This window comes from Tribolium castaneum, chromosome 1, assembly GCF_031307605.1.
Source record: "Tribolium castaneum strain GA2 chromosome 1, icTriCast1.1, whole genome shotgun sequence".
Lineage (NCBI taxonomy): Eukaryota > Metazoa > Arthropoda > Insecta > Coleoptera > Tenebrionidae > Tribolium > Tribolium castaneum.
Genome location: NC_087394.1, coordinates 34885250 through 34909279, shown reverse-complemented (window position 1 = coordinate 34909279; position 24030 = coordinate 34885250). Strand labels below are relative to the sequence as shown.

General features: G+C 35.9%; 7 protein-coding genes across 8 annotated transcripts in view; 2 read left to right on the top strand and 5 right to left on the bottom strand.

Moving 5' to 3' along the window:
• Nucleotides 1-17: 17 nt before the first annotated feature.
• On the top strand, nucleotides 18-9503 carry LOC660096 (uncharacterized). The gene is made up of 6 exons (XM_064359796.1): nucleotides 18-367; nucleotides 418-618; nucleotides 670-972; nucleotides 6532-6675; nucleotides 8844-9047; nucleotides 9106-9503. Exons 1-6 carry the CDS (start codon nucleotides 191-193, stop codon nucleotides 9412-9414), a joined length of 1338 nt encoding a protein of 445 aa, XP_064215866.1. The 5' UTR covers nucleotides 18-190; the 3' UTR covers nucleotides 9415-9503.
• LOC660032 (glutathione S-transferase 1) lies at nucleotides 2848-3833 on the top strand. The gene is made up of 3 exons (XM_966296.4): nucleotides 2848-3046; nucleotides 3183-3383; nucleotides 3433-3833. Exons 1-3 carry the CDS (start codon nucleotides 2933-2935, stop codon nucleotides 3712-3714), a joined length of 597 nt encoding a protein of 198 aa, XP_971389.2. The 5' UTR covers nucleotides 2848-2932; the 3' UTR covers nucleotides 3715-3833.
• Nucleotides 9504-12656, bottom strand: LOC660161 (glutathione S-transferase 1). Its single transcript, XM_966416.5, has 3 exons — nucleotides 12421-12656; nucleotides 12172-12375; nucleotides 9504-9861 (listed from the first exon to the last, which is right to left on the bottom strand). The coding sequence occupies exons 1-3, from the start codon at nucleotides 12553-12555 to the stop codon at nucleotides 9556-9558; spliced, it is 645 nt and encodes a 214-aa protein (XP_971509.1). The 5' UTR covers nucleotides 12556-12656; the 3' UTR covers nucleotides 9504-9555.
• Nucleotides 12657-12755: 99 nt separating this feature from the next.
• LOC135267915 (zinc finger and BTB domain-containing protein 6-like) lies at nucleotides 12756-15648 on the bottom strand. The gene is made up of 3 exons (XM_064359795.1): nucleotides 15442-15648; nucleotides 13128-13194; nucleotides 12756-12934 (listed from the first exon to the last, which is right to left on the bottom strand). Exons 1-3 carry the CDS (start codon nucleotides 15646-15648, stop codon nucleotides 12756-12758), a joined length of 453 nt encoding a protein of 150 aa, XP_064215865.1.
• Nucleotides 15649-16751: 1103 nt separating this feature from the next.
• On the bottom strand, nucleotides 16752-19218 carry LOC135267914 (uncharacterized). The gene is made up of 5 exons (XM_064359794.1): nucleotides 19186-19218; nucleotides 18693-18941; nucleotides 18483-18639; nucleotides 17078-18435; nucleotides 16752-17021 (listed from the first exon to the last, which is right to left on the bottom strand). The coding sequence occupies exons 1-4, from the start codon at nucleotides 19216-19218 to the stop codon at nucleotides 18299-18301; spliced, it is 576 nt and encodes a 191-aa protein (XP_064215864.1). The 3' UTR covers nucleotides 16752-17021; nucleotides 17078-18298.
• Nucleotides 19219-20263: 1045 nt separating this feature from the next.
• The window catches only part of Lola (longitudinals lacking), a gene marked incomplete at its 3' end in the record, with an annotated part of 56018 nt that continues 52251 nt past the window's right edge, over nucleotides 20264-24030 (bottom strand). The window contains exon 5 of one of the 2 annotated variants that reach the window (NM_001163846.1): nucleotides 20264-20454. In NM_001163846.1, coding sequence (NP_001157318.1) covers nucleotides 20297-20454 — 158 coding nt within the window. 2 annotated transcript variants of the gene reach the window in all.
• LOC135267913 (gastrula zinc finger protein XlCGF26.1-like) lies at nucleotides 21501-22538 on the bottom strand. The gene is made up of 3 exons (XM_064359779.1): nucleotides 22427-22538; nucleotides 21853-21993; nucleotides 21501-21697 (listed from the first exon to the last, which is right to left on the bottom strand). The coding sequence occupies exons 1-3, from the start codon at nucleotides 22536-22538 to the stop codon at nucleotides 21501-21503; spliced, it is 450 nt and encodes a 149-aa protein (XP_064215849.1).

The following is a 24030-nucleotide window of genomic DNA, read 5'->3' as shown; positions in this document are numbered from 1 at the left end:
GGTTTATTAATATGTGGTTGCTTTTCCGCCAAAGATGATGTTCCGAAGCGATTAACTTATTTATATTCCACTTGATCGAAAATTATGTGAAATTGGTTCATTACCAGCTTTTTCGATTTGCACGAAATAAATCTTTCGAAATACAAAATTATCTCGGTTTCGTAATCGCAGCAATATTTTTATCTCCGTCATGGCCGTGATTAGGTGCTTCAGTTCTTCCTTCGCCATGGCGCCCATTCTCTACATGCAGCACTTCTCGGGACCTGTAAGGTCAGTATTGTTGACGGCCGCTGCTTTAGGACTGAAACTGCAGCACAAGATCGTCGATCTGTCGAAGCAGGAACACCTAACCGAAAATTTTCTTAAGGTGGGTTCACCGTTTCTGCCAAGTCACAGCTCAATGCCAGTTTATTTTAGCTGAACCCGCAACACACTATACCCACTCTGGAAGACGATGGTGTTGTTATTTGGGACAGTCATGCCATTAATGCTTATTTAGTGGCGAAATACGGGAAAGATGACTCCCTCTACCCTAAGGACCTGGCCAAGAGAGCCATGGTGGACCAAAGAATGCACTTTGACAGTGGACTAATTTTCAGCTGGCTCAGGAACATTGCTGTGAGTTCCTACCACGAAAAATTTTTTTTGCGATTTAATTATTTTTAACAGCGAGGGGTGAAATACAAGGGGCGGAAGGCACTAACTGAGGACCAAATCGAAGGACTAGAACACGGGTACGAACATTTGAACACGTTCCTGAAGGACAGCAAATGGGTGACTGGTAATGCAGTCACCATAGCAGACTTCAGCTTGATTGCCAATGTTACTACCCTTAATATTATATATCCCGTGGACAAGTCCCGTTATGGGAACATCAGCAGGTGGCTGAAGGACTCGGAAGCCCTTCCCTACTATGACGTAAACCGGGAGGGTCTGGACCACTTCAAAGCGACAATGAAACCCTTGCTGTCATAACGTTGTTTGCAAATGTAAAAAATGTACCACGATCTTTTAAATAAATAATCGCTGTCCAGGATGTGAATCCTGAAGCCGGTCCGTCATAAATTTTATTGAGCAAGCTATTTACGTGAAGCACCTGTCTAGGATTTGGAAAAAACTGAAAAATTCCCTGTCGCAGGTGAAATAAATAGAATAGTCGGAATTACATAACACCGACAGGTGTCCTTTACTAATTTTTTTCCCAGATTGTAAAAATAGTTAATATTAATCATAAATAAATGTTGGGGGTTTCGGCAGAAGGATGTGAGCCAAAACTCGAAATAAATTTTATTTCATACAAATTCCAGGTTTTTTACGATTCCGAGCGCTCACTGACGTAAATTAAGAGCATGTGGAAGTTCGTCCTTGAAATGATTGATACTAATCAAGTGGAAGGTCGATCTGGAAGGAAACCTGACCTAACTCGTGAAACAATATTTTTGGACCTATTAAACACACTCCACACCAATAAAAGGATGCTTGAATTGTTTCAACACCTCTACAAAAGATATTTTTATAATTTACGGGCATTAAAACGTATAATGTTGTCAACCAACGGTTAAATAAAAATAATTCAATTTACACGAGTTTTTTACGTTTCACGCGATATTTAATACACGTGTCCAATTATGAATTTTTGAGGATTTTCCAAAACGGACCAACGAAATTATTAATTTAAATTAAAGCAATCAATCTTGTACAACTTTTTACATGATCGTTTGGGATCCATTTGACAGATTATGAAATTCAGCTGCGTTCTAATTAGAAACTAGATTTCCTCGTCGACTATTTATATTACGAAAAATTTCGCCTTAAAACTAAAAATAAAATATAAGGTTCCATGTCATATTTATTACATTAGAAACGCGTTTCACACATCCAGATAAATATAAAATTATTCGTGATGAAGCAACGTTTAATTGCTGCTAAGTGCTAATTAGTCACCCAGATCGCAATCTTTTGCAGATATTAATAACACCATCAGATAGACTACTTGACGTTTACCAGGACTTAAAGAAAACAAAGCAGTCAAATTTTTTCAAACAACAACAAGGTGAAGGTTTTCGTATTTTTAGATCAAAAGTTTCGTGAAAGTTTTTTTTATTATTACGCCTGAACAATAGCTAATGTTGGATGATGAATGGGCAACAGCAGTGTGGTCAATAAATTTGAAAATCACAATGTGAAGCAAGTTTTTCGAAAAACACCTAAATATTTCAACACTATTTTCGTTTGTCACAAATCTTTGGTCAAACGTAGAAGATGGCTGTTCTTCCAAGAATCAATTCTTGCTGCATCATGTGTTATCAAGAAGCAAGAAGCAAACAGATGATAAGATGATTTGGAATTAAAAAAAAACAATAACAGTTTTTATTACTATTCAGATTCCTGAAACGATGGATAAACATTTCAAAAATAAAGCACAGAATGGCCACCCTTTAGAATTAACATTATTGGTGGTGATAAAAATGCTTCCATGGTGATTAGACACTATTTTTAAGAACACAACTCTATTGAGGCGATATAAAAATATCGTCAACCCAATTGTTACACATGAGGAACGACCTTTAACAAGTTACTTAATTTATATCTAATCATTTTTTTTAATTGATTCTTTTCCCGTCTGGACATTACAGAAATTTTTGCCAAGTTAATCACCTCACTGTATTGAATTTATTAAGATCTTTGTGTTTTTCGCCCAGTAACTGTCTTGTCCTTTGCCAAATTTTTTGCATTATGACAGCAACAATTGGCCTTCCGCCTAACATTCAAAATTCCTCCAAGCCACATAATGCTGCGATAAGGTCAGATCACTCAATCCTATCGCTAAATGGGTCGCAGACAGCGATAACAAAAAACCGCTCCTCTCCTCAGTTCAGCCACACTCGCAATAACAAAAACATTCAACTGCTCTGTTTATCCCCAGTTCAAAATGCGCCCCAAATTGTACATGAGCGAGATATGTCCCTCAACTAGAGCCGTCGTGTTGACAGCCAAGGTCCTCGAACTCACCCTCGAGCTGAAGGAGGTTTCTTGCGACAAAAAGGTAACGAGCATAAATCAGTAGTAGTGGCGGTGGTCCAACAGGTTGTTCCGCATCCATGAATGAAGCCATTGTCTTTAAATAACCACCAAAACTATTGTTGCGTATAAATAGAGAAAAGAGGCTATTTTTGTTGTAGTTGAATCAACAATTCTCCATCCCTACGTTGGAGGACAGCGGCTACGTGATTTGGGACAGCCATGCTATTATTGCCTTCCTGGTCGGGAAGTACGGCAAAGACGACTCCTTGTACCCCAGAGACAACCCCAGGAGGGCCATTATAGACGAACGACTGCGGTTTGACTCGGGGGTCGTGTCTTTCTTCACCAAAACGATTCTGGTATTATTTTCATTGGAATAATTCATGTTTTATGAGTTTTTCCGTCCAGAACTCGATACCATACGAAGATAATGAAAAAGCCGTCAATGAAATTTATTCCTTGGTTGAGGAATTCTTCGATGGTAACAACCCATGGATCGCTGGGGATGCTTTAAGCATCGCAGACTTGAGTCTAATCCCTTCGATCACGTCTCTTGATGTTGTGGTCCCCATTGACCCTAAACGGTTCTCTAAGCTAGCAAGATGGGTGAAGAGAGCCGAAACAATGCCCTTTTTTGAGGCAAATAAGACCGGGCTCTGTAAACTCCGAAGGATTCTAAACCGGTGTTAACGCTAATAATAATACAACTTTTATTGTAACTTTAAGTGATTAATTGTGATATGAGGCTATTAGTTTTAGATATGGATTTTTTATTTGATGTAATATTAATAAATGAAGCGATAAAAAGACGTGCGATGCCAGGTGTAATTCGTGGTTAATTTAACTTGCAGGCTCGCTTTTTTGTCCGAGATATGTTATATCATTGTTTGGACAATGACCAAGTAGCACAACATTAGTTTCTGATATGGCGTGCGTTAATGCGATCTGTTTATCGTTTGTAATTACATCACGTGGAGATGTGCAACGAAATCCGGGTGATAAGAGTTTTATTTAAGTCATCTATTATTAAGTACTTAATCTAGAAAGTACACGTTTGACCCCAACTAAACTTAAATTTTATCAGCTCGTTTGTGAACCCAAACACTTAGGATTTTTCATTTTGGCTTATCTTTTATCAGAAAGTGAATTATGTGGTTTTATTAGATACTTGATCGAACTCATCAGACAAAATTAATACTACATGGTTTTACTTTTATATTATACAATTTGTTTTTACGACCAATAAAACACTCTCCAGTTTCTTGTGAGTTAGCTCACAATTTAAATAATTATTAAAATAATTCCACGTTACCAATCATTCGATAAAAGTTTTATGAAAATCGTGTGCACTTAAATCATAAACTGATCATCCTCGTCTAGCGATTTTACAAGCTCGTAAACTTATAAATACAGTTCAGGTTGTGTTTATAATCACACCGGCAAATAAACGCCGGTGTTAAAGTGCTTTTATTGAATAAAATGACAGATATTTTAAGCATTTGGAGCACACAGTCGACCAAAACATAAATAGTCCAACGGAATTCGAACATATCGCTGCGAATGAACAACCCTGTTTTTTTTTCATTTATTACTGGCCAAATTTTTAGTTTCACGGTCGCTGTAAATCAAATTTACATCGGAATTATATTAATACAGCAGAGATGTATAATTTGCGTTGGGTGAACGTTAAATTTGCACACGACACATCCGGAAAAATTTTGGGATTGCGGATCCCAATGAGTTGTTTATTATTTTTGACCAGCTTTTCCCTTGGTTCCCTTTGGTCTTATTCAGGAAGAAAATTATGGAAAGTTAAAAAATTACAAGATATAAAAATTATTGCAGTCTGATGAAGATTTAATAAAAAATCGAAACGTCGAAAAATATTTTAATTACTCCCTGCCCTAAATAACCAATAAATTAAGATAATGGTGCTATAAAAAAAGTTCATAGAGGCCCGATTTTCAAGAAAGAAAATTTGTTTGAGGTTACATAAAAAAGCACGTTTCCATATAAAAAAATTATACAATTAAAATTTACAATAATTTTTTAAAATATCTGAAGTGCACATCACCCTAAAAACGATAGACATTTAAAGTGAAGGATAATCATATTTACATGGGTGTTCGGGATAGAAATTTTTACACTGTATATATTAAATAAAATATTTGTTTCATCTTTATTTAATTTATGACCTTCTGTTTAACGATCTCGGAATAACAGAACAACTAACTCTAATGAAAGTATTTTGAAAAAAGGTGTTTAACCTAAAACTCGTTATTTTAAACATCTAAAATTTCTAATCTACATTTTTTTTTCTTTGATGTCTCGCCTCAGTTTTAGAGAGAAAAATGTTCATGAGTAAAATTTTGAAAACGATGGAAACAAATTCAACGTTAAATACTAATACTAAAACTGCTAACGATACCAATAAATTTTAGATGAAAATAAGGTAAGGTAAGGTAAATAAAGTACAAGATGAGTCTGCTAAAAGTATATTTTTACTTGATATTAATTACATAATTACATAATTAATTTTGATTTATAAGGAATTCTGAATAAGTTCTATGCATAAGTATAGAAAAAAATTAATAGCAACCTATTTCTATATTATGATTACTATAAATCTTTGAGATACTGTGAAGATATACTTTTAGCAGGTTGGTAGGTAAAAACAGTAAACGATAATTATTTTCCAATAATTAATTCTGATTTTATTTATGAAGATAGCAGTGATGTGAATTCTCCCTGCTTCGAAAGCTATCGATTGATATTAAAATTTCTGTATCAAGTTCGTAAAGTTTTATCCTCAGTCAGCTGCATATTATTACAATAACTACATTCTTAAATCGTTAAAGAATCAAGAGAAATCAGCAGTAAATATTTAGATCACAGAAAATAATTCACAAAATTAGGGGAAATCTGGAGGAAATCAGTGAAGATCTTGACTTTTATCAGAGGAAATCAAAGCAAAAAAGTATATTTTGTTGTACAAACTTTAGGTTGCGGTTAACTACACGCTTAAAATAATAAAATTAATTCAATAAATTATATTGTAAAAAAATGTGATGTGATGAGAAAATCTGAAATCAATTCGAGAATTTTAGATTGAAACTCTACCTGACTCACTAGAAAATTTTAAATTATATAAATTATATATAAATTTTAAATCGATATGTTCGTCTAAAAATTTTGTATTTCGATTGAAGCCATTGAAAAAAATTGCTCTTTTATATCTTTTTGCTACATTGAAAACGCGAGTCCTGTCTGAAAAAGTGTCCACCGCCTGAAAAATGCGGTCCTCGGCGCCATGAACCCATCGAAACGTAAAAATAGAGCACGTACACGCCTATATCGAAGATTTTGCTCGGACATGATTGCAATATTATAAACAAACCGGTGCCAAGCAAGTTAAAATTAAATATTTCCCTCTAGTAGGAGATATGTAAGCTCTCCTCTGGAGTATCCAGTTAGTCTATCGCTCCGCGTGAACCAGTAGTGACTTAAGCCATGGCCCCCAGAGTATTCGTGACCATCGTGAGTCCGAACGTCCGATCCACCCTCCTGACCACACACGCCCTAGGAATTAACATCGAACTGGAAGAGATCGATTTGAACAACAAGGAACAGTTCAAGCCCAGCTTCATCAAGGTAGATTTTAAATATCTAGCCGATATTTCCATCGCGGCGACAGCCGTCAATCAGCGGCGATTTTTTCGGGACTGTTGACGCGGAGTGGATTAAATGACCGGAAGGAATGGGAATATTTGTTAAGTTTGAGTGAGGAGAGTGACCCAATTACCCACCGAAATGATGGGTGTCTGTGTAAATAAACATGACGGCTTCAGCGCTGAAAATGCGATTATGACGGCGAAGGTGTTTATTTTTCACGAAAATGCGCCGCATTTGCATTTCGTGTTTTGCACCAGAATCTCGTAAACAATACAGAGTGTTTACGCTTTTCAGCGGTGTATTTTTTCAGGTGCTACCCTACTTGTTGATCCAACGGATAATTCGCCGATCGCGACCTTATTACTAAAATTTGAAACAATGTTTTGCTAAAAATACATGGCCTGCAAATGCATTGTTCAGCAAACAGGAACAAAACATGTTCTAAAAATTATTACATCGTCACGTTCCAACTATTCAATTTTTTGGAAAGAATAATAAAATTGAAACAAAAATTAACGCAAATGTGTAACTCTCTCGTTTCGTTCTAATAATATTAAGGGTTCATAATTTAGACACGGTTTTCTATTTTGTAATTGTTATTACACGGGAATAAAAAAAACAGGATCCTTCCTAAAAAAAATCGTACACATTACACAACATAAAGAAAAACTGTTTTCTGAAATTTCCGCAATAAATTTACAGTACAGTCACGATCAAAAACAATGACACCCAGAAACCGCAGCCACAAATCTTTTCGCTACAATACGGTTGATAGGAGTGTCATTCTTTTTGATTGTAATTGTACAAACTCGATTCCGGAACACCGCATAATTCGAAACAAAAATAAATTTAAGCGAAAAAATTTTTGCGATAAAAGACCTAGTCTTTTTGCCCCAATTTTTTTCAAAAACATAATGTCAATGATTGAGTAATGTTTTTGCAAACCTATAAGTTACAGTCAAATGCCACAGTCACTCGCTATTGTAAATACATGCTTTAAAATATTGAGAGGTATTGCAAAAAAAAAATAGTATAGAAAAGATACCATGTTAAACAACTAAAGAATTGCAATAATATTTTCTTTTGTACTTTATACGGGAAGGTGAACTAAAAACTGCTAAATAAATTAGGGTATTATTTATTTAAGGATAAAATAAAATGAAAAAATCGGGAGAAAATCATGAGGGAAACACATTATCATTAAAAAATAAGGGAAATCATGGGAAAATCCTAAGAAATTAAAGGTTTGAGGAAATCAAAAGTATAAATTGGAGAAAATCTGGTGTGCAAAATTTAGGGTTCGAAAAAAGTTCGAACAATTACAGTAAATCACTACATGAGAAATGTTTCCTAAAAACGTTCAAAGATGTTAATTCCCCGTCCATCTAAAATTAGGATTAAATTTTAATTCTTGCTATTTTTTATTCTATCGTTGTTTTCGTGTTCACATTTAATTCTGTCGCTTCTTGTTAGAGCAGTATTTTCACCTGTTCATGTTTATGTGAATAGAGACGTCCACATATATGTTATTTTTGATAGTTTGGCGCTCTTCTAGCAAAAACTCACATAAATCGTTTTGCATTTACGCAATACCTTAACAACTTGTTTGCACCTCTTTAAAAATCGACATCTGCTCTTCACTTTTGATAACACAGCTGTAACTCACCATCTGATTTAATTTACAGGTTTAGCGCTACTACCGAAATAAACCCTCCGTTTATCCTGGATGATTTACGAGGTGTTTTTCGAGCTGCATTTAAAAATGCAGCAATGTTAAAAATTTGAGTCGACGAAATCCCATCTATTTTTAGGCGAAAAAATGCGAAAGAACTACGCAAACTGACATAATTAATCCCCAAATTTTTTGATTCGGGAAACGTAAAAATAGTTGGGTTGTTTACGGTTTGAATTTCAGTTATTGTAAACACTACAACAACTAACAGTTAAACCGCATTTGATTGTTGTTGTTGTTAATATGCCAGAACGCCAAATAAAACATTGAGTGCTTAAGAATTAAATTTCAGCGTGTTATTTATAAAGAAATGTCATTCATTAAGTACCAGCGTGCGTCGAACACTGACTTGGCACCGTGTCAAAGCAAATTATGGAGACAAATTTCAATTAGTCTCACGCTAGCGTGTTTTCAGCTCAATCCGCAACATACCGTACCTACTTTGCAAGACGATGATGATTTCGTCGTCTGGGACAGCCACGTGATCAATGGGTACTTGGTGGACAAATACGGAGGAATCGACGATTCTCTTTACCCCACCGACATGCAGGAAAGAGCCAAAGTCAACCAAAAATTGCACTTTGATACTGAATTGTCATTGCTCGCCTCCAGAATCATGGTAAATAATTATTTGGGGAGAAAAACGACAAAATTAAAGATTGTTGTTTTTTTTGCAGAAAGGGATCCTCCATGGGGGTAAGAAGAGCGCCCCCCAGGAGCAAGTGGACGAAATCCTGGAACGTTATGACTTTTTGGAGAAGTTCCTGGCAATGAACACCTTCGTAGCGCTGGGACACATGACCATCGCTGACTTCAGCCTAATCGCCACAGTGTCGACCATCGACATTTTCGTGCCGCTTGACGCGAAAAAGTACCCAAAAATCGCCGCCTGGATGAAGAAGATGCAAGCCCTCCCCTATTACGCCGCCAACAAGAACGGTCTCGACAAAATCCGAAACCAGATCGCGGCGGCTTTGGAGGGCTAGCCTGGACCAACCCTGTACCAATACCTACCTTTTTGAATGTTATCGCTTGTTTTTATGTAGACTTTAAAAAATAAACATTCTCGAGAGTGTGCTGTTGATTATTGAAATATCGGTTTATTGTGACTAACCATCGTGACAGAATTACGATTCGGGAGTTGGGAGCATCTCCTTGAACTTTGCCAAGCCTTCGGCATTGCATTCGTCGAAGTAAGGCAGCTCTTTTCCGGTTTTTAACCAGTCGGAGAGTTGGGGAAAGCGATCTGAATCCACAGGGATAAAGAGGTCGGCTGAGGCTAAAGTCGCAAGGACGCTGAGGTCAGCCACTGTCATTTCGTCGCCAGCGAGCCAAGGGTGGCCGTTGAGGAACTCCTCCAGGAAGCCGTAAGCTTCAAGCAGTTTGTCGCGGTCGTCTTCCGAGATGTCGCCAATACCAGAAAAAAGAATTTGCTGAAATAAAACAAAACTTAAATGCTCAACTAACTTCCAAATGTGCTTAAATGTAGTTTTAAAATTGAAAAATTAATTACAATTTTGTGAAAATCTTGAAGACTTGGGCCAGAATTATGTTATTTCGAAATACAATAAGCGGCAAAATTATGTAATAATCTTATTAAAACTACAAATATTTAATGTCAAATTTTATGGTTTTTCTTTTTAAAAAATACAGAATTCCGAAAGAAATTTAAATTTTTCACAATTTAGTTTTTTGTAAATGAAAAATCGTCCATTTTTTTTAACAGAAACCCCTAATCTTTTTAGCCACTTCAACAGATCTCGTAATGTCCATGGAGCAATAACAAAAAATTAAATGTTGAAATGTTACGTAACAAATGAAAATTTTAATACTTACTTACAAAAAACAATTACTTACAATTTTGTTATTTCGCTAAAAAAATAATAGAAGTAAGTTTCAAATAACAAAATCTTATTAATTTTTGTTAAAAGTATTTTTTGTGGTAAAACAATTGAATAATTGCTCAGTTTATCAAAAGAAAAAACAGTAATACGTAACAGACCTTAAATTGAGATTTAAAAAGAAATATTTATTGTCAGGAGGCTGGTGGATAGCTCTTCATTTAAATAAAAAATTAACTTCTTTTTTGTTAAATCTTATTTTTTTAATTTTAAAATTAAGTTTTTCATATGGTAAATATTTTTTTCAAAAACATTTTTCCGTTAACACTTAATATTTGGGTATTGCCAATTCGATAATTAAATCGGTTTGAGAAGTGTGCATAAAAAAATTTAACTGTTCGAGTATTTTTGGAAAAACAAAACATTTTTTCAATTTTTCACTTTCCACTAACCACTTGTACCAGCAAAAAAAAACACAAAATGTTTAATGCAATTTTAACAAATTCAATGAGTGTTGATTTACAAAATGATACCAAAACCATATGGAGAAAATTAACTACTTAGAAAAAATATGACTGAATTTGTTTAGTCCCAATCTGGACAAACATCAAACATTCCAACGAGCCATTCACCGAAATACTAATTTTTACTGCATTTTGGAACAGTTCCACAAAAAACAGCAATAAACATTGTTTTTTTATAACGAAAATATTAAGAAAAAAAGAATTTGTTACCGAAAGCCGTTTTCTTGCTATAATGCAGTTTAAAAAAAATAAAAAAATGATTCTACAGTATAGTGCAAATGTGACATTTCCTGATTTTAACTTCTTTAGATTACATAGACATGGTGAGTCTATTAAAAGTACATTTTTACTCAAAAATCAGTAAATACAAAGAATGCCATTAAATAAATAAGTACTTAATTATTTTTTCTTTGCATGTAATTTTTCTTACCTAGAATAGTAATTGTTGATTGACTATAATTAATATTACGTCCTTCAAAAAATCTGATTTCTTGTCAATGTAATAAAAGAAATTATGCTTAAATATTGTTCCCTGTAAAAAATATGTAAAACAATGTTCCAAGAAATAATTAAACAAAAATTTATATAGAAATACTAATAAAATTTCTGAAGGTAAATACTTTAATATTTTATTAATATAAAAGATTTCAATTGATGAATATTATTATAAGGAGCTGTCGAAGAATTCTGAAAAAAATTACAGGCATTGAAAAAAAATAGTATTTAATAGTAATCGCAGTTTTCACTGTGATTAATTTTTGAGATACAGAGTATACTTTTAGTAGACCTTGTTTAAAGCCAATAAATCCGAAAAGCACTAAAAAATTTATTTTCTCAACTTTTGTATTTGTAATTCGCTGAACTAAGTGCGTTGAAAAGCTAAAATAAAATTTTGCTTTTGAATTAATTTTTAAATCACGTTTATAGCACAAGTGTGGAAAAACACTGATTCACCCTAGGTATAAAAGTAATAGTTATATTAACTCTAATCTGCGTTAGAGTCGCAAAAAGTGACACAGTTATCAGCAAGACCATTAATTTTCATTGGCATTAACATGTTTTCTAGGACTCATCAGCTGTGACAATTTTGACGCAAGTCCTTGGAGTAGTTATTTACATTAAATTCCGCCCAAATGATTCACAGTCATTATATTTAAAGAGCAATGGCGTAGAAACGCTAAATCATGCGTAGACAAATTTACGGACCTACCTAACATAAAAAATAATGAGCAGTATTGAACAAGGAAATTGCCTAACCCAAAACTATTGATTTTGTAATTAGGCTAAATACAAACAAACTTTGGCCACACACGTACAAAATTAATTCTCCAGAGACCATTTTTAATCACTTTGAGCCACCAAATTTATGGTAACTTACGGCAACTGCGCGACATCTCTCGTAGAGCACCCCGTTTTCGAAGTGCAGCCTCTGATCAATAATCGCCCGTTTGCGGATATCGTCCTTGGGATAAAGGGTGTCGTCCTCGGCGTACTGACCTACCAGATACCCAGCGATCGCATGACTGTCCCAGACGACGAAATCGCCGTCCACGAGAATAGGCACGGTGTGCTGGGGGTTGAGCTGCAAGAAAACATTGTCCCGGAAATCGCAACTGGCGGAAATTACCTCCAGCATCTCGGGCGTCTTTAGGGCCTCGCGCTCGACCTCCTCGATGTCAAGTTCAAGACCGATGGCCTTGGCCACCATCAGCACAGCCCTGCAGGGAGGACTCAGCTGCATGATGTAGAGCTTTGGTGCCATTTTTTCACTTCGATTCGACGAAAGCTTGAATGTTACTGACTGACTGATCCTTGAAAGGACAAAGCTTAACGTTTGCTGGGTGGGCGATCGAATTTGTAAAACTGGGTCACGCCTAGCTTTTTCTATGGATTAATAGGATCGATAGGACGGGCGCATCAAAAAGTATGTTTTTTTTTGTAAAAATTTATTAGGCAAACAAGCTACATTAAGCGTCCGTGCATTCGCGCCAAGTGTTTCCGCAGGTCCTGTTTGTAATAAAAACTGGCGTTACACCGGTTACATTTGAGGTGTCTCTCTTTGCCGCACTCGACATTCATGTGCCGTCTCAGATTCCGCTTTAAAGTGTAAGATTTGAGACACTTTTCACACGAGTAGCGGTCTGAAATAGTTCCAAATTAAAGTCAGTTCGTAAAAAGGAATAAAAACAGTCAGTTGTGATTTTAACTCGTTTATAGCTTTACATGTTAATGTTAGGATGTACACAGAGCATATGTTTAAAGACACTGGCTTTGTGCTTCGCCCTGTAAGTGCAATGAAAACACTTAAATTTCGGTTCTTTTTGGCACTCGTACTTTTGGTGGCGCCACAAAGACCTCGCCACTTTGTATCTTCTTCCGCAAGTGGGGCACTGGTAGGATCCTGAAAATGGCAGGCGTTAGAGGCTCTCAGGGAATTTGTGTCTGTTGGCAATATGGGACAAAAGACTCGATCTGTATTTAGTTCGATGGCCACATTCGTCACACTTGTACTTTGGCTCCTTCTGACATTCGTGCTTCATGTGGCGTCTTAAGCTACAGCCGTTTTTGTACGACCTCTTGCAATTCTTGCACTTAAATCTTCCGCCTAAAATAAGACCCTCTGTAGAAAATGCCCACAACCAAACAATGTTATTTTTTGAAAAAAAAAGTCAAATTTTATTAAATCATTTATAACACGATTCCTTTCTTAAATGTCTACACATGTGCTGCTTCAAATTACACTTGACTTTGGACACAAACTTGCAGTTTGGAACACTACATCTGAACAGGGGCTCTTTTCCACACTCAAACTTTTTGTGTCTACTTAAAGACTGGGAATGCCTGTACGAACGACAACACCTGTTACATCTGAAACGGGACCCTAAAAAAGAAAATTATCAGAAAACAACACAAGTAAAAAAAATAAAAAATAATGAAAGATGTTAAAACTGCAATGCTTTATTTTGCGAAATTTTTACATTCATGACGTTTAAGATGCACGGTTAAATTTCTCTTGACTTTAGTGATAAATAAACAGCCAGGGTATTCGTAACCAAATTTCGGCTTCTTCTGGCACTGGTTTTTCTTGTGATTATGCAGAGACGAGCGATGTTTGTACGATCGAAATAATTTCACATCTAGAAATAATGACCAGTGGGTAAATTTAAATTAGATAGAGTGTTCCGTCTAAACCCCATACTAAAAGTATTGGTTTAAAAATAGATAACTTTGCCATTTTTTAAAATTTCAGATTTTTTTTTATTTTTAGTTTATTTGAAAGAGAAAACCTAGATCTTTCCTTTGGTGTTATTAAGTTGCTGAAAAAAACAAAGCCTAAATGTTTAAGTTAAGTTTTCAGAACTTTAAGCACCCATAACTCAATTTTTTCAAATGAAATGCCACAAGTTTTATTTCATTAAATTGTAAAGAATTTCATTTCATTTCATTTCATGTTACAATAACTTTTTGTTGGGATTGAGCAATTCATTAGCCATTCATAGCATTTTCTCATTAGTTGCCATAAAAACGAAAAAAAAAAAGTGAAAAATTAAAGGTTTTTACCAACATTCAATGAATTTATTTTGTTTTCACAGGACGGACAACACAATTTTGAACCGAGTTTGTCGTTTGTTAATAGAAATGGAATAGAATAGAAAATAGCTGTGGCTAGTTAGATATTTTCTATAATGTCAAAAAAAACAACATAACTTGAAAATTATCACAGATAGGTATAGGGAATGCTAATAATACACATCGATCTAGAAAAAAATTCTCCTCCATCTAGTTAAATAAAAATAAAACATCCCATTTGAAAAAATTAAGTTATGGGTACTTGAAGTTGTCCAAATTTAACATTAAAATTTTTGGATTTATTAGCTTATTTTCCATTTTTAAACACACTAAAGAACAGATATAGGCCTTTTCTTTTGATCCTCCAAATATGATTTTGAAATCTTTAAAATTAAGTGAGTTACCGATTTTTTAAGTGACAGGTGCAAATCCAAAAATTTTCAAAAAATCCTAAATATCTCAAAAACGGTTAAAGTTACGTATAGGGAAAGCTGATTAAAACGGCCTTAAAATAACCCAACCAATCCAAAACCGCAATGAAAAACATTGCTTTCCATTTAATATAAGAAAGTTGATAGCGAATTGCCGCCATGTTAAAAATATTTTCATTGAGCAGAACTTTCAGAGGAATATCTTTATTAGAACTTTTAGTTGTTCTAATGCAGGGTTTAGACGGAACAGCCTGTAGAACAAGACGATGATTTAAAGTTCTATTTTTTTCTATAGCAGGATTAACCAAAAAACTATGAAATAGGAAAAAAATTGCGACATTATTTGCTTGAAGTTGTGGTGCAGGAAATACTTGTTACTTAAACGGTACTTACTGGATTTATCATTTTGAGTAGGAGAAAGCACACTTTAACGACTGCTATAGAAAAAAATCTTATATTGAAAGATAATGTTACGAAACATTTAACAAGATATGATTTAACATTGCCATTCCCTAAATAAATTATTGCTCTTAACTCGATCTTAGTCTAACAATTTGTTTTAAATATTAGAATAAACTATACAATACTAACATAATGGAACACTCTCTGTGTGTATAAAATCGCCTATAAAAATATACAAGTTATACAAATTTAACATCTGATTTAAGGCCCCTGGTCAGGTCTTCCTTTTTCCCGAAGAACGTGATAGCTCTAATGATATCCGATTTTAGCAAAACATTGTGCTTTCGCGAGAGATGTCGCTCCACGTGTGTCTTCTGGTACCCCCTGTACGGACAAATCGAGCATCCAAACATCGGCAATTTGCCACATTCGTACTTCATGTGTCTCGCCATGGTCGATTTTTTCGCATAAGTCTTCCAACAGTTCCGACAAGCGTACTCTTTATTGTCGAATATGAAAAAACCTAAAACAACGGTCGTTTTATAAAAGCATTAATAGAGAAAACCAACGTGTTAAGTGCATGGTAACGCCTTCACCCTGTGTTAAAAGCTACAATGGTACACTATCTTAAGAAAACGATTTATTCTTATATTTTACATGTTTGGTTAGAACTGGTTTTTCGGAAATGTTGTTCAAATGTTTAAAAGACGACATGTGTTCCTTTAGCGAGTCTTTACGGTGGGTTTTGAAATTGCAAGGAAGGCAAGTAAAAGTCGGTTTCTTGTGGCAGATGAAGTCGAGGTGACGCTTCAAATGCGTTTTATGTTTGTAGGTTCTATGACATTTGGGGCAAGGGTATCTCGCGGGAGAGTCTGAAAAAGAAAAAGGCACTATAGACGCGATCAGACCTCGGTCCGAAAAACTTCTAAAAACACGCTACAATTCCCTCAAAAAATGTGTCTTTAATCTGAAAACAGTAAGTACAATCGTCAACAACTACAACAAACAACTACACTAAGTCGGGTGCTTATTTTCAACATGTTTGAGCAACGCTTTCTCTTGCATAAACTTCATCCCGCAAAAATTACACGAAAACCTGAAATTCTTTCCACATTCTTTCTTCAAATGCCGCCACAAACTCGGGTAATGTCTGTAGGATTTCCCGCATACTTGACAGAAATGCCGTTCTTCCTCGCCTAAAAAGGTACTGATTGAAGACAATCCACTTTGTAAGGACAAGAAAACAAAAACACAACATGTAATGATCTTTGGTTCTTTATTTACTAGTGTATTACAGCACTGCTAGGTCTGGATGTCTACTTATAATATGTCTACTAAGGTGGAATTTCCTCTTAAACTTCCTACAACACAAAGTGCATTCAAACTGCGGCTCAATCCCACATTCGTAATTCAAGTGCCGTCGAAGAGTCTCCGGGTTCTTGTAGCTCTTCGGACAGCGACTACACCGAAACATTCGTTCCATTTCTGAAAACACCTCAACCTTTAATACCACCGTTCGTGTCCAAATTCAAGAGTGCGTGCAAAGACAACATCATTCAGAAATCACTACTTTTATTGGACGAATTAAGTAGCAAATACACATTGTAAAACTAGTTTTTGTAGAGATCTTTATAGATTGAGTCGAACTCAAACAGCCGCTCTGGGTGACACCTTCGAACGTGCTTTTTTAAATCATACTTTTGCTTCGTACCCTTGAAGCAATAAATGCACTTAAACTTCTGCTCGGGACCACATTCGTACCTAATGTGGCGCATTAGAGTGCCCTTCTTTTTATAACTTCGACCACACTCCATGCATTGAAATTCTGAAAGAAATGCTGTAAGTTTATCGTAAGGAGCATTCAATTTTGTAATAACTTACACGGTTTAGAAAAAATTGAAAACTAAGTTTGACAAAGGTCCTAGCTAATTTAAAGACGTCAGATTTTGATTAACACTTTATTGTTATCCAGGTTAAGACAAAATAATATCAAGGAAAACTATGTTTGACTCCAATATGTGACCTAAGCGATGATTTCTGTGTGAATCTTTTTCCGCACAGTTTGCACAAAAACTGGGGATCTTTGCCGCATTCATGCTTTATGTGGCGCCATAAACTGGCATAGTGCTTGTACGTCCTCAAACAGAAACGGCAAATATACAATGATCTTTTTCCTCCTAAAATATAAAAAAAATTAAAAAGTGGCGCACAAAACATTGAAATAATTTTTTTTCACATATTGTTCAACAGTTATTATTAATACGAGTGCGAAAACAAAAGCATACGCTCGTTGCATACCTAGACACCCGAGAACTTTGTGTTTTCGCATAAGTGTAATTCAATTTTTTTGTTGGAAAATTGCTATGGGAATGTGTTTTAAAATAGTGAAAATATTAATTTAAAACACGTGTTTTAAAATTGTGAAACCACGTTGCTATCGGAAATGTTTTAAAATAGTGTTTATAGTACTAAGATTCAGATATTAAAAAAATGTTATCAACGAAAAATTATTTAAAGTGTTCCTTTTTAATAATTAATTGTACGAGCATCACTATCTAAATCAATTAGCTTAGCTTCGTACTGACAAAAATTGCAGTAGACTAAGCCTTCTAATCGAAATTCTATAGAAAACTGTAGACACAACAATTTACTTGCTTATTCAAAAACCAAAAAATACATTTCGTAAAAAGTATAGACAGTGTTACATCTGAAACGTGATGCAAACACAGCAGGTAGAAAATAAAAAAACACGTTTTAACCGCACACTTTATTTCTGTATTTTTTTTACTTCATGACGTTTAAGATGCACAGTTAAATTTCCCTTGACTTTAGTAATAAAGAAACAGCCTGGGTGTTGGCAACGAAACTTCGGCTTCTTTTCGCATTCATTTCTTTTGTGATTACACAGAGACGATAAATGTTTGTACGACCGAAAACAGACGTCGCACGTAAACCTTTTCACCAAATCTAGAAATAACAAGCAATGAGTAATTTTTAGTTGTAGTACAAAACGGCAATAATTGTAGAAAATTGTTAGTCACAACGATTTATTTGCTTCGTCAGAAACCACAAAATTATGTAAAAAACATAAACAAGGAAGATTCAAGTGGAGACCATTTTGATAAGTTTTTTGTGCGAATTCGTAATTCGGGTCTTGGCAAATTTCAGCCAAAGCTTAACCGAATTGGCGACAACCAAGTCGTTTTTCTCGCCCCTTGGGAAATTGACTTTTGCTGCCTCTGCAACCACACAGTCAAAAAGTGTAGGTTTGAAGCTTCCGCATTACCATAGATGACACTCATCACTGGTGTTTGCTCAAAAGACAATTTGTCCCGTCCTTTCCAATTGTACAAAGTGGCAACTTCGTTACTAAGCAAAAATTTCATTATCCTGCGAGTTAAGGACTCCACGCCTGAGCCTCCAACAGCCGCCAACCGCGAGATCTAGAACATTTTGCCTGAAGGCTTGACTTAAATCACAAACTCCAGATTTTTACCATGTAGTCATTCAAGACTGGATTTAGCTCCAGTCGATTATTGAAATGTTGAAATTCTTCCAACGTCTGAATCGGGAATTTGGGGACGTCCTCGGGCGCAACTAGGACGTCCTGGTGCACTCGACGACTAGTTCGCAACAGTTCGTTCAGAATCAGGGAATGGTGAGCCAAGTACTCGAGAACAGTTTTTTTAAACCCTGAAAAAAGGCACTTTCGAATATGATCAGCTGCACAACAAAAACTAAACTTCTTCAAAAAAACAATGTGTGCAATTTTTTGCACTAAAGAAATGGCAAGAGCTGATGTGATTGTGGTCAGCAAATTCAAAACAGTTTTCGCAACGTTTTTTATTTTTTACTTGTGGTTTCATAACAACAAAAATACCGGTTTTATTTGTGTTCAGTGTTTAAAAGCGCATCTGCCTGCAATTTCGTGTAGCTATGTATCCGCATCAAGTGCCTTTTCAGGTTGCCTTTCCTTTCGAAGTCCATACCACACAGTGAGCAAGCGCACCGCTGATCCCCATTTCCGCATTTATTGTAATAATGCACTCGCCAGCTATTGTGGTTCTTGTACAGTTTTTTGCACACTCGACAACGCACTTGTTCTGCAAGAAAAACGCTTCAGCTATAACAAACTCAACTAATAATACGCAACAAAACAAAAAAACTTAAAATGTGTGAAAATATATTTGCAAAAACTACGTAACATCACTGACTACAATTTTATGTTTGGACGTGTAATGCGTTCTCAAATTGTACTTTCTCTTAGATGCGAAACTACAAATGCGACACCTGAAAATCGTGTTCTTGCCACAATCTAAAGACGTGTGGGCTCTTAAAGTGTTCGGGTTCTTAAAGGCTCGACCACAGTTGAGGCACTTGACTCTTATGATGGCATCTGAAAATGGCTAAATAAGTCTCGGCCCAAAAAAACAATAAGAAATGAAACGACTTTTCGAAATGCAAGTTTTATTCAAACGTTTACGAACTACAAGTGTCTAAGAGAGCTTTGACTTTGTTTTCCATCAAGTGGTGTTTGGCAATGTAGTGTTTTTTAAGCGTGTATTTCCTTTTAAAGACCACGTTCTCGCACAACGTGCACGAAAATGTTACACTTTTGGAGCAGTCCAAGTAGTAATGGACGCGCCAACTGTTGTGGTTCTTGAACCATTTGCCACACTTTGAACACTCTACTTTGGGGAAATCTGGAAGAGAAAAAGCGGTTCAGTGATTTAATCACAATCACTACATTTTTGGAACAAGGGTAACAAAACAACAAGGTTTGAAATCTTTATTTTACTTTAAGTGACAAAATTTGTGCCGTTGTAAGGAATGCCTATGTCTAAAGAAGCGCAAACATTGTTCACACTGAAACTTTGGGGTGACGTTGACGCATTCGAGCCGAATGTGACGGCAGAGAGTGGTTTTGTTCTTGTAGGACCGGTGGCAGGTGTGGCAGATGTGTCTCAAACCTACAAAAGTGAACAATTAGGCCACTTTGAAAAAAGTGACTTTCTAGTCACATTTTACTTACAATCTCTTCAAATTGTAATAGAGAGAAGGAAACAATTTACGCTGAGTACAAAAATTTATTGACTAAAGCTAATTATTGGGTTTATAAGACAAGCGGTTGGTAAGTAACTGGCGCAACAGAGACTCTCCGTCTTCAAAGTGGTTGCACTGCCCTTGGTTACAGTGTTCATCGAACGCTATTCTGCTCTCAAAATAATTATTGCAGTTTTCACACACGTAATGGGTGTCTGAAATAAAAAGGAGTGTTACAAAATTAAAAAAAAAAACAAAACGTAAGGAAATAAAACAAAAATTTTCTCAGGACCGTATATTGTAAAAATATATAAAAAATACAAAATAGTTTCAAACTTAGTAAGTAGATCATGCAGTAGGAACTAGCTCTAGGAAGGCACTTAAATTAATCAACATTCTCATCAAGTTGAGCAATGACGTGTAGCTTGACATCATCGTAATCAATGATTTTGTGCATTCTTTCGATGTGTCTCCTCACGTGCATCTTTTGCTTGGCCTTGTACGGACAATGAGGACACTCAAACTGTGGATCCTTTCCACATTCCCACTTCTGGTGGTTTCGCAAAGAGCTGCGAAGTTTGTAGTAGCGACCACACTGTGGACACGCAAATTTCTCTTCCTGGTTCAGATCCAAACCTTTCAGGATCGACTTCTTCTTAATTTCCGGAATTATGGAAACTTCCTTCAGGAGTGATGCAATTTTACGGTGCAGCGGCTTACCTGGAACAATGTTCCTTTGTTAGCGGAAAGTAACACAAATTTTAGCAAAATAAACAAACAAATCAAACGCATGATTTATTCAAAGAAGAACTTAAAACAATAAATACAATATTTGAAAACGTAAAAATACAACTTGGCATTTTCAACAACTTACCTTGTGAGTTTAAATACAGAAAAAATCGTAATTAATAAGCGAAAATTAGTAAATAACTATGTATTTTTGTCACTATATAAAATACTTCGTGCACATTTGTATCTATAATGTCTAAGTAAATTTTTCTTTTCGTAGTACGTTCGCCCACACCGGCATCGAAACTGGCCAAGACCTTTAGGTCTTCTTTGCGCATAATACCCTAAAAGAAAATTTATTAATAAAATGTAAACACAAAATTCACAGCTAAAATCGAAACTGGTTCACAAATAAAAACAACCATAACGCTAGATCCTTTATTTGGTAAATATGGCACGCAAGAGTATTATTAATTCGATTATTAATCGTTAGCTAACACTTTCGTTGATTGTAAAAAATCGTAAAAATCAACTAAATTTTCTGGTGTTGTTTCATGTGGCGCTGCAAGTGGTGCTTATAAAAATAAGCCGCGTTGCACAAACCGCAAAAGAAGCTGCGATGATTCTCGCAGGAGAACTTTAAATGTGTCATCATGGCTTTTTTGGACTTGTACGGTTTGCCACACCTCGTGCAAGGGTGAATGTGGCCCGCAACGTACTTATAATTATCTGAAACAAACACCGTTAGTAACAATTAAGCCAGAGACCGAGAGCACAACACACAACGACAGGCCTCTACAACAAGCAATGCAAACAACAATTCGCTGAAACGTTTTATTGAACCAACTACGTTACAGTATTGAGATGAGTGCGAAAGTGACGACGAAAGTTTCCCTTGATTTTGGTCTTGTAGGGACACAGTGTGCAGAAATGGGTGGCTTCTTTGCCACACTCAAACTTCCTGTGGTTGCGCAAAGAGGTTTTACGCGCGTATATTTTACAACAATCTGGACAAGTGAAGAGTTCTAAAAAAAAGTGTGTTAATTAATTGAGGGGGCGTTTATTTATCCATGCAAAAATTGACACGATCATTGTTAAAATAATTTATTTACAAGACTATTTGTAAGTCTGGTGGCATTTCATGTGCGCGTTTAAATTGTACTTTTGGTAGAACTTCTTAAAACACAAGTGGCACTGAAAGCGGGGTTCTTTGCCGCATTCGTAGGTCAGGTGGCTGTTCAAGTGATATCTGTACTTGTAACTCTTGTTGCATCTTGAACAACTAATTCTTCGAGGGCCTAAAAATAACTCGATTAGATAAAGGCAAACGAAACGGATAAGGGATGTGTTAAAAAAACAAAACTTGGGTAAAATCTTTAATAAAAAAGTACAAATACAATTAAGTCATTGTTTTCGTGTGTCTGCTTTTAATATGGGAGTCTAAGTGCGATTTTCTGCGGCCCTTGTAAGAGCAGTAAGAGTAGGGGCACTTGAACGTTGGCGGTTTGCCGCATTCGAAAGTTTTGTGCTTATAGAGGGACTGCCTGTATTTGTAGGACTTGCCACACATTAGGCATTCGAAGGCGTTTCGTGCGGTTTGCTTACGATCTGAAAATCAGAATTTTTATTCAGACTTTAGTAATACACAGTCAAGATAAAAAAGAAGCAGAAGAAGGGAAAAATCAACGCTAAGATAACAAGTGTCTATTTGCAATATGTAAATTAAGGTGGCTCTTTCTTCGTCCCACGTAAGGACAGTCGAGGTAGGGGCATTTAAACGAGGGTGGTTTCCCACACTCGTATTTAACGTGTCTGTATCTTGAAGTGTAATGACTGTAAGTTTTATGACATTTGGGACAAGGATAGCACCCTGAAAAAGAAAACTTTATTAAAACATCGCACACCGAAAAAAGAGGGTACAGGGAAATAATAATCAAAGCTACTTACTAACATTCAAAAATTTATTAAAAAAACTAATCAAACTAAAATTTTCCATGCTTGTTCGCAACATGTACTTTTAGGGTGGATTTCCTTCGAGCCATGTAACCACAATTTACGACCGGGCATTTGAAAGAGGGCTCTTTGCCGCACTCGTATTTAACGTGTCTGTGTCTTGAGGTGGTATGGCTGTAAGTTTTATGACATTTGGGACAAGGATAGCACCCTGAAGAAGAAAACTTTATTAGAACTTCGTACACCGAGAATCGAGGGCAAGGGGAAAATAATAAAGTTACTTACTATCTTTAAACATTTATTTCAAAAAAAGCTAAATATCAAACTAATAATTTTTGATATTCGGGGCCGTGCTTATTCAAAACGTGTACTTTTAGGGTCGATTTCCTCCGCGCCATGTAACTGCAAGGTACAACCGGGCATTTGAAGGACGGTTGTTTGCCACATTCGTACTTTATGTGGCGCAGCCTTGTGGCCGAATGGCTGTACACCCTGTTACAAGTCGGGCACGGGTACGGACCTAAAATTCCAACGGTTAATAAATGTCCGCGTAACAACACTTTAATTAACAATGCCTACGTTACGACTGAATTTTATGGATTAATTTCATGTGCTTTTTCAGGGAGTATTTTCTCTTGGCTACGTAAGGACAATTCTCTACGCCACATTTAAACGAGGGCGCTTTACCACACTCAAACTTAACGTGGCGGTTCCTCGAAGCAATTGTCGAGTAAGCCCTTGGGCATAAAGGGCAAGGGAAACCTAAAAGTTGCGCTATTCAGTTCGGGTTAAGAATCCAGTGGCAAAATGCAAAGCACAAATATTTATTATTCAAATAAATCAAGCGTGACAATGCTTAATCTGTATGTGGGTCTTTAAGGACGATTTTCTTTTTGTCACAAACGGACACAGCATGCACCGAAAGGACGGTAATTTTCCACACTCAAACTTCAAGTGGCGGTTCCGGGCGCTGATCGAACTGTAACGCTTGGGGCACCGGAGACAGGGAAAAGCGCCACCTAAAAGACACCGACTTATTACAAGCAAAACGAAGCGAATGAAACACAGCATTTTGCGAATAATTTATTCAAACATGCGACTAGTTGGAC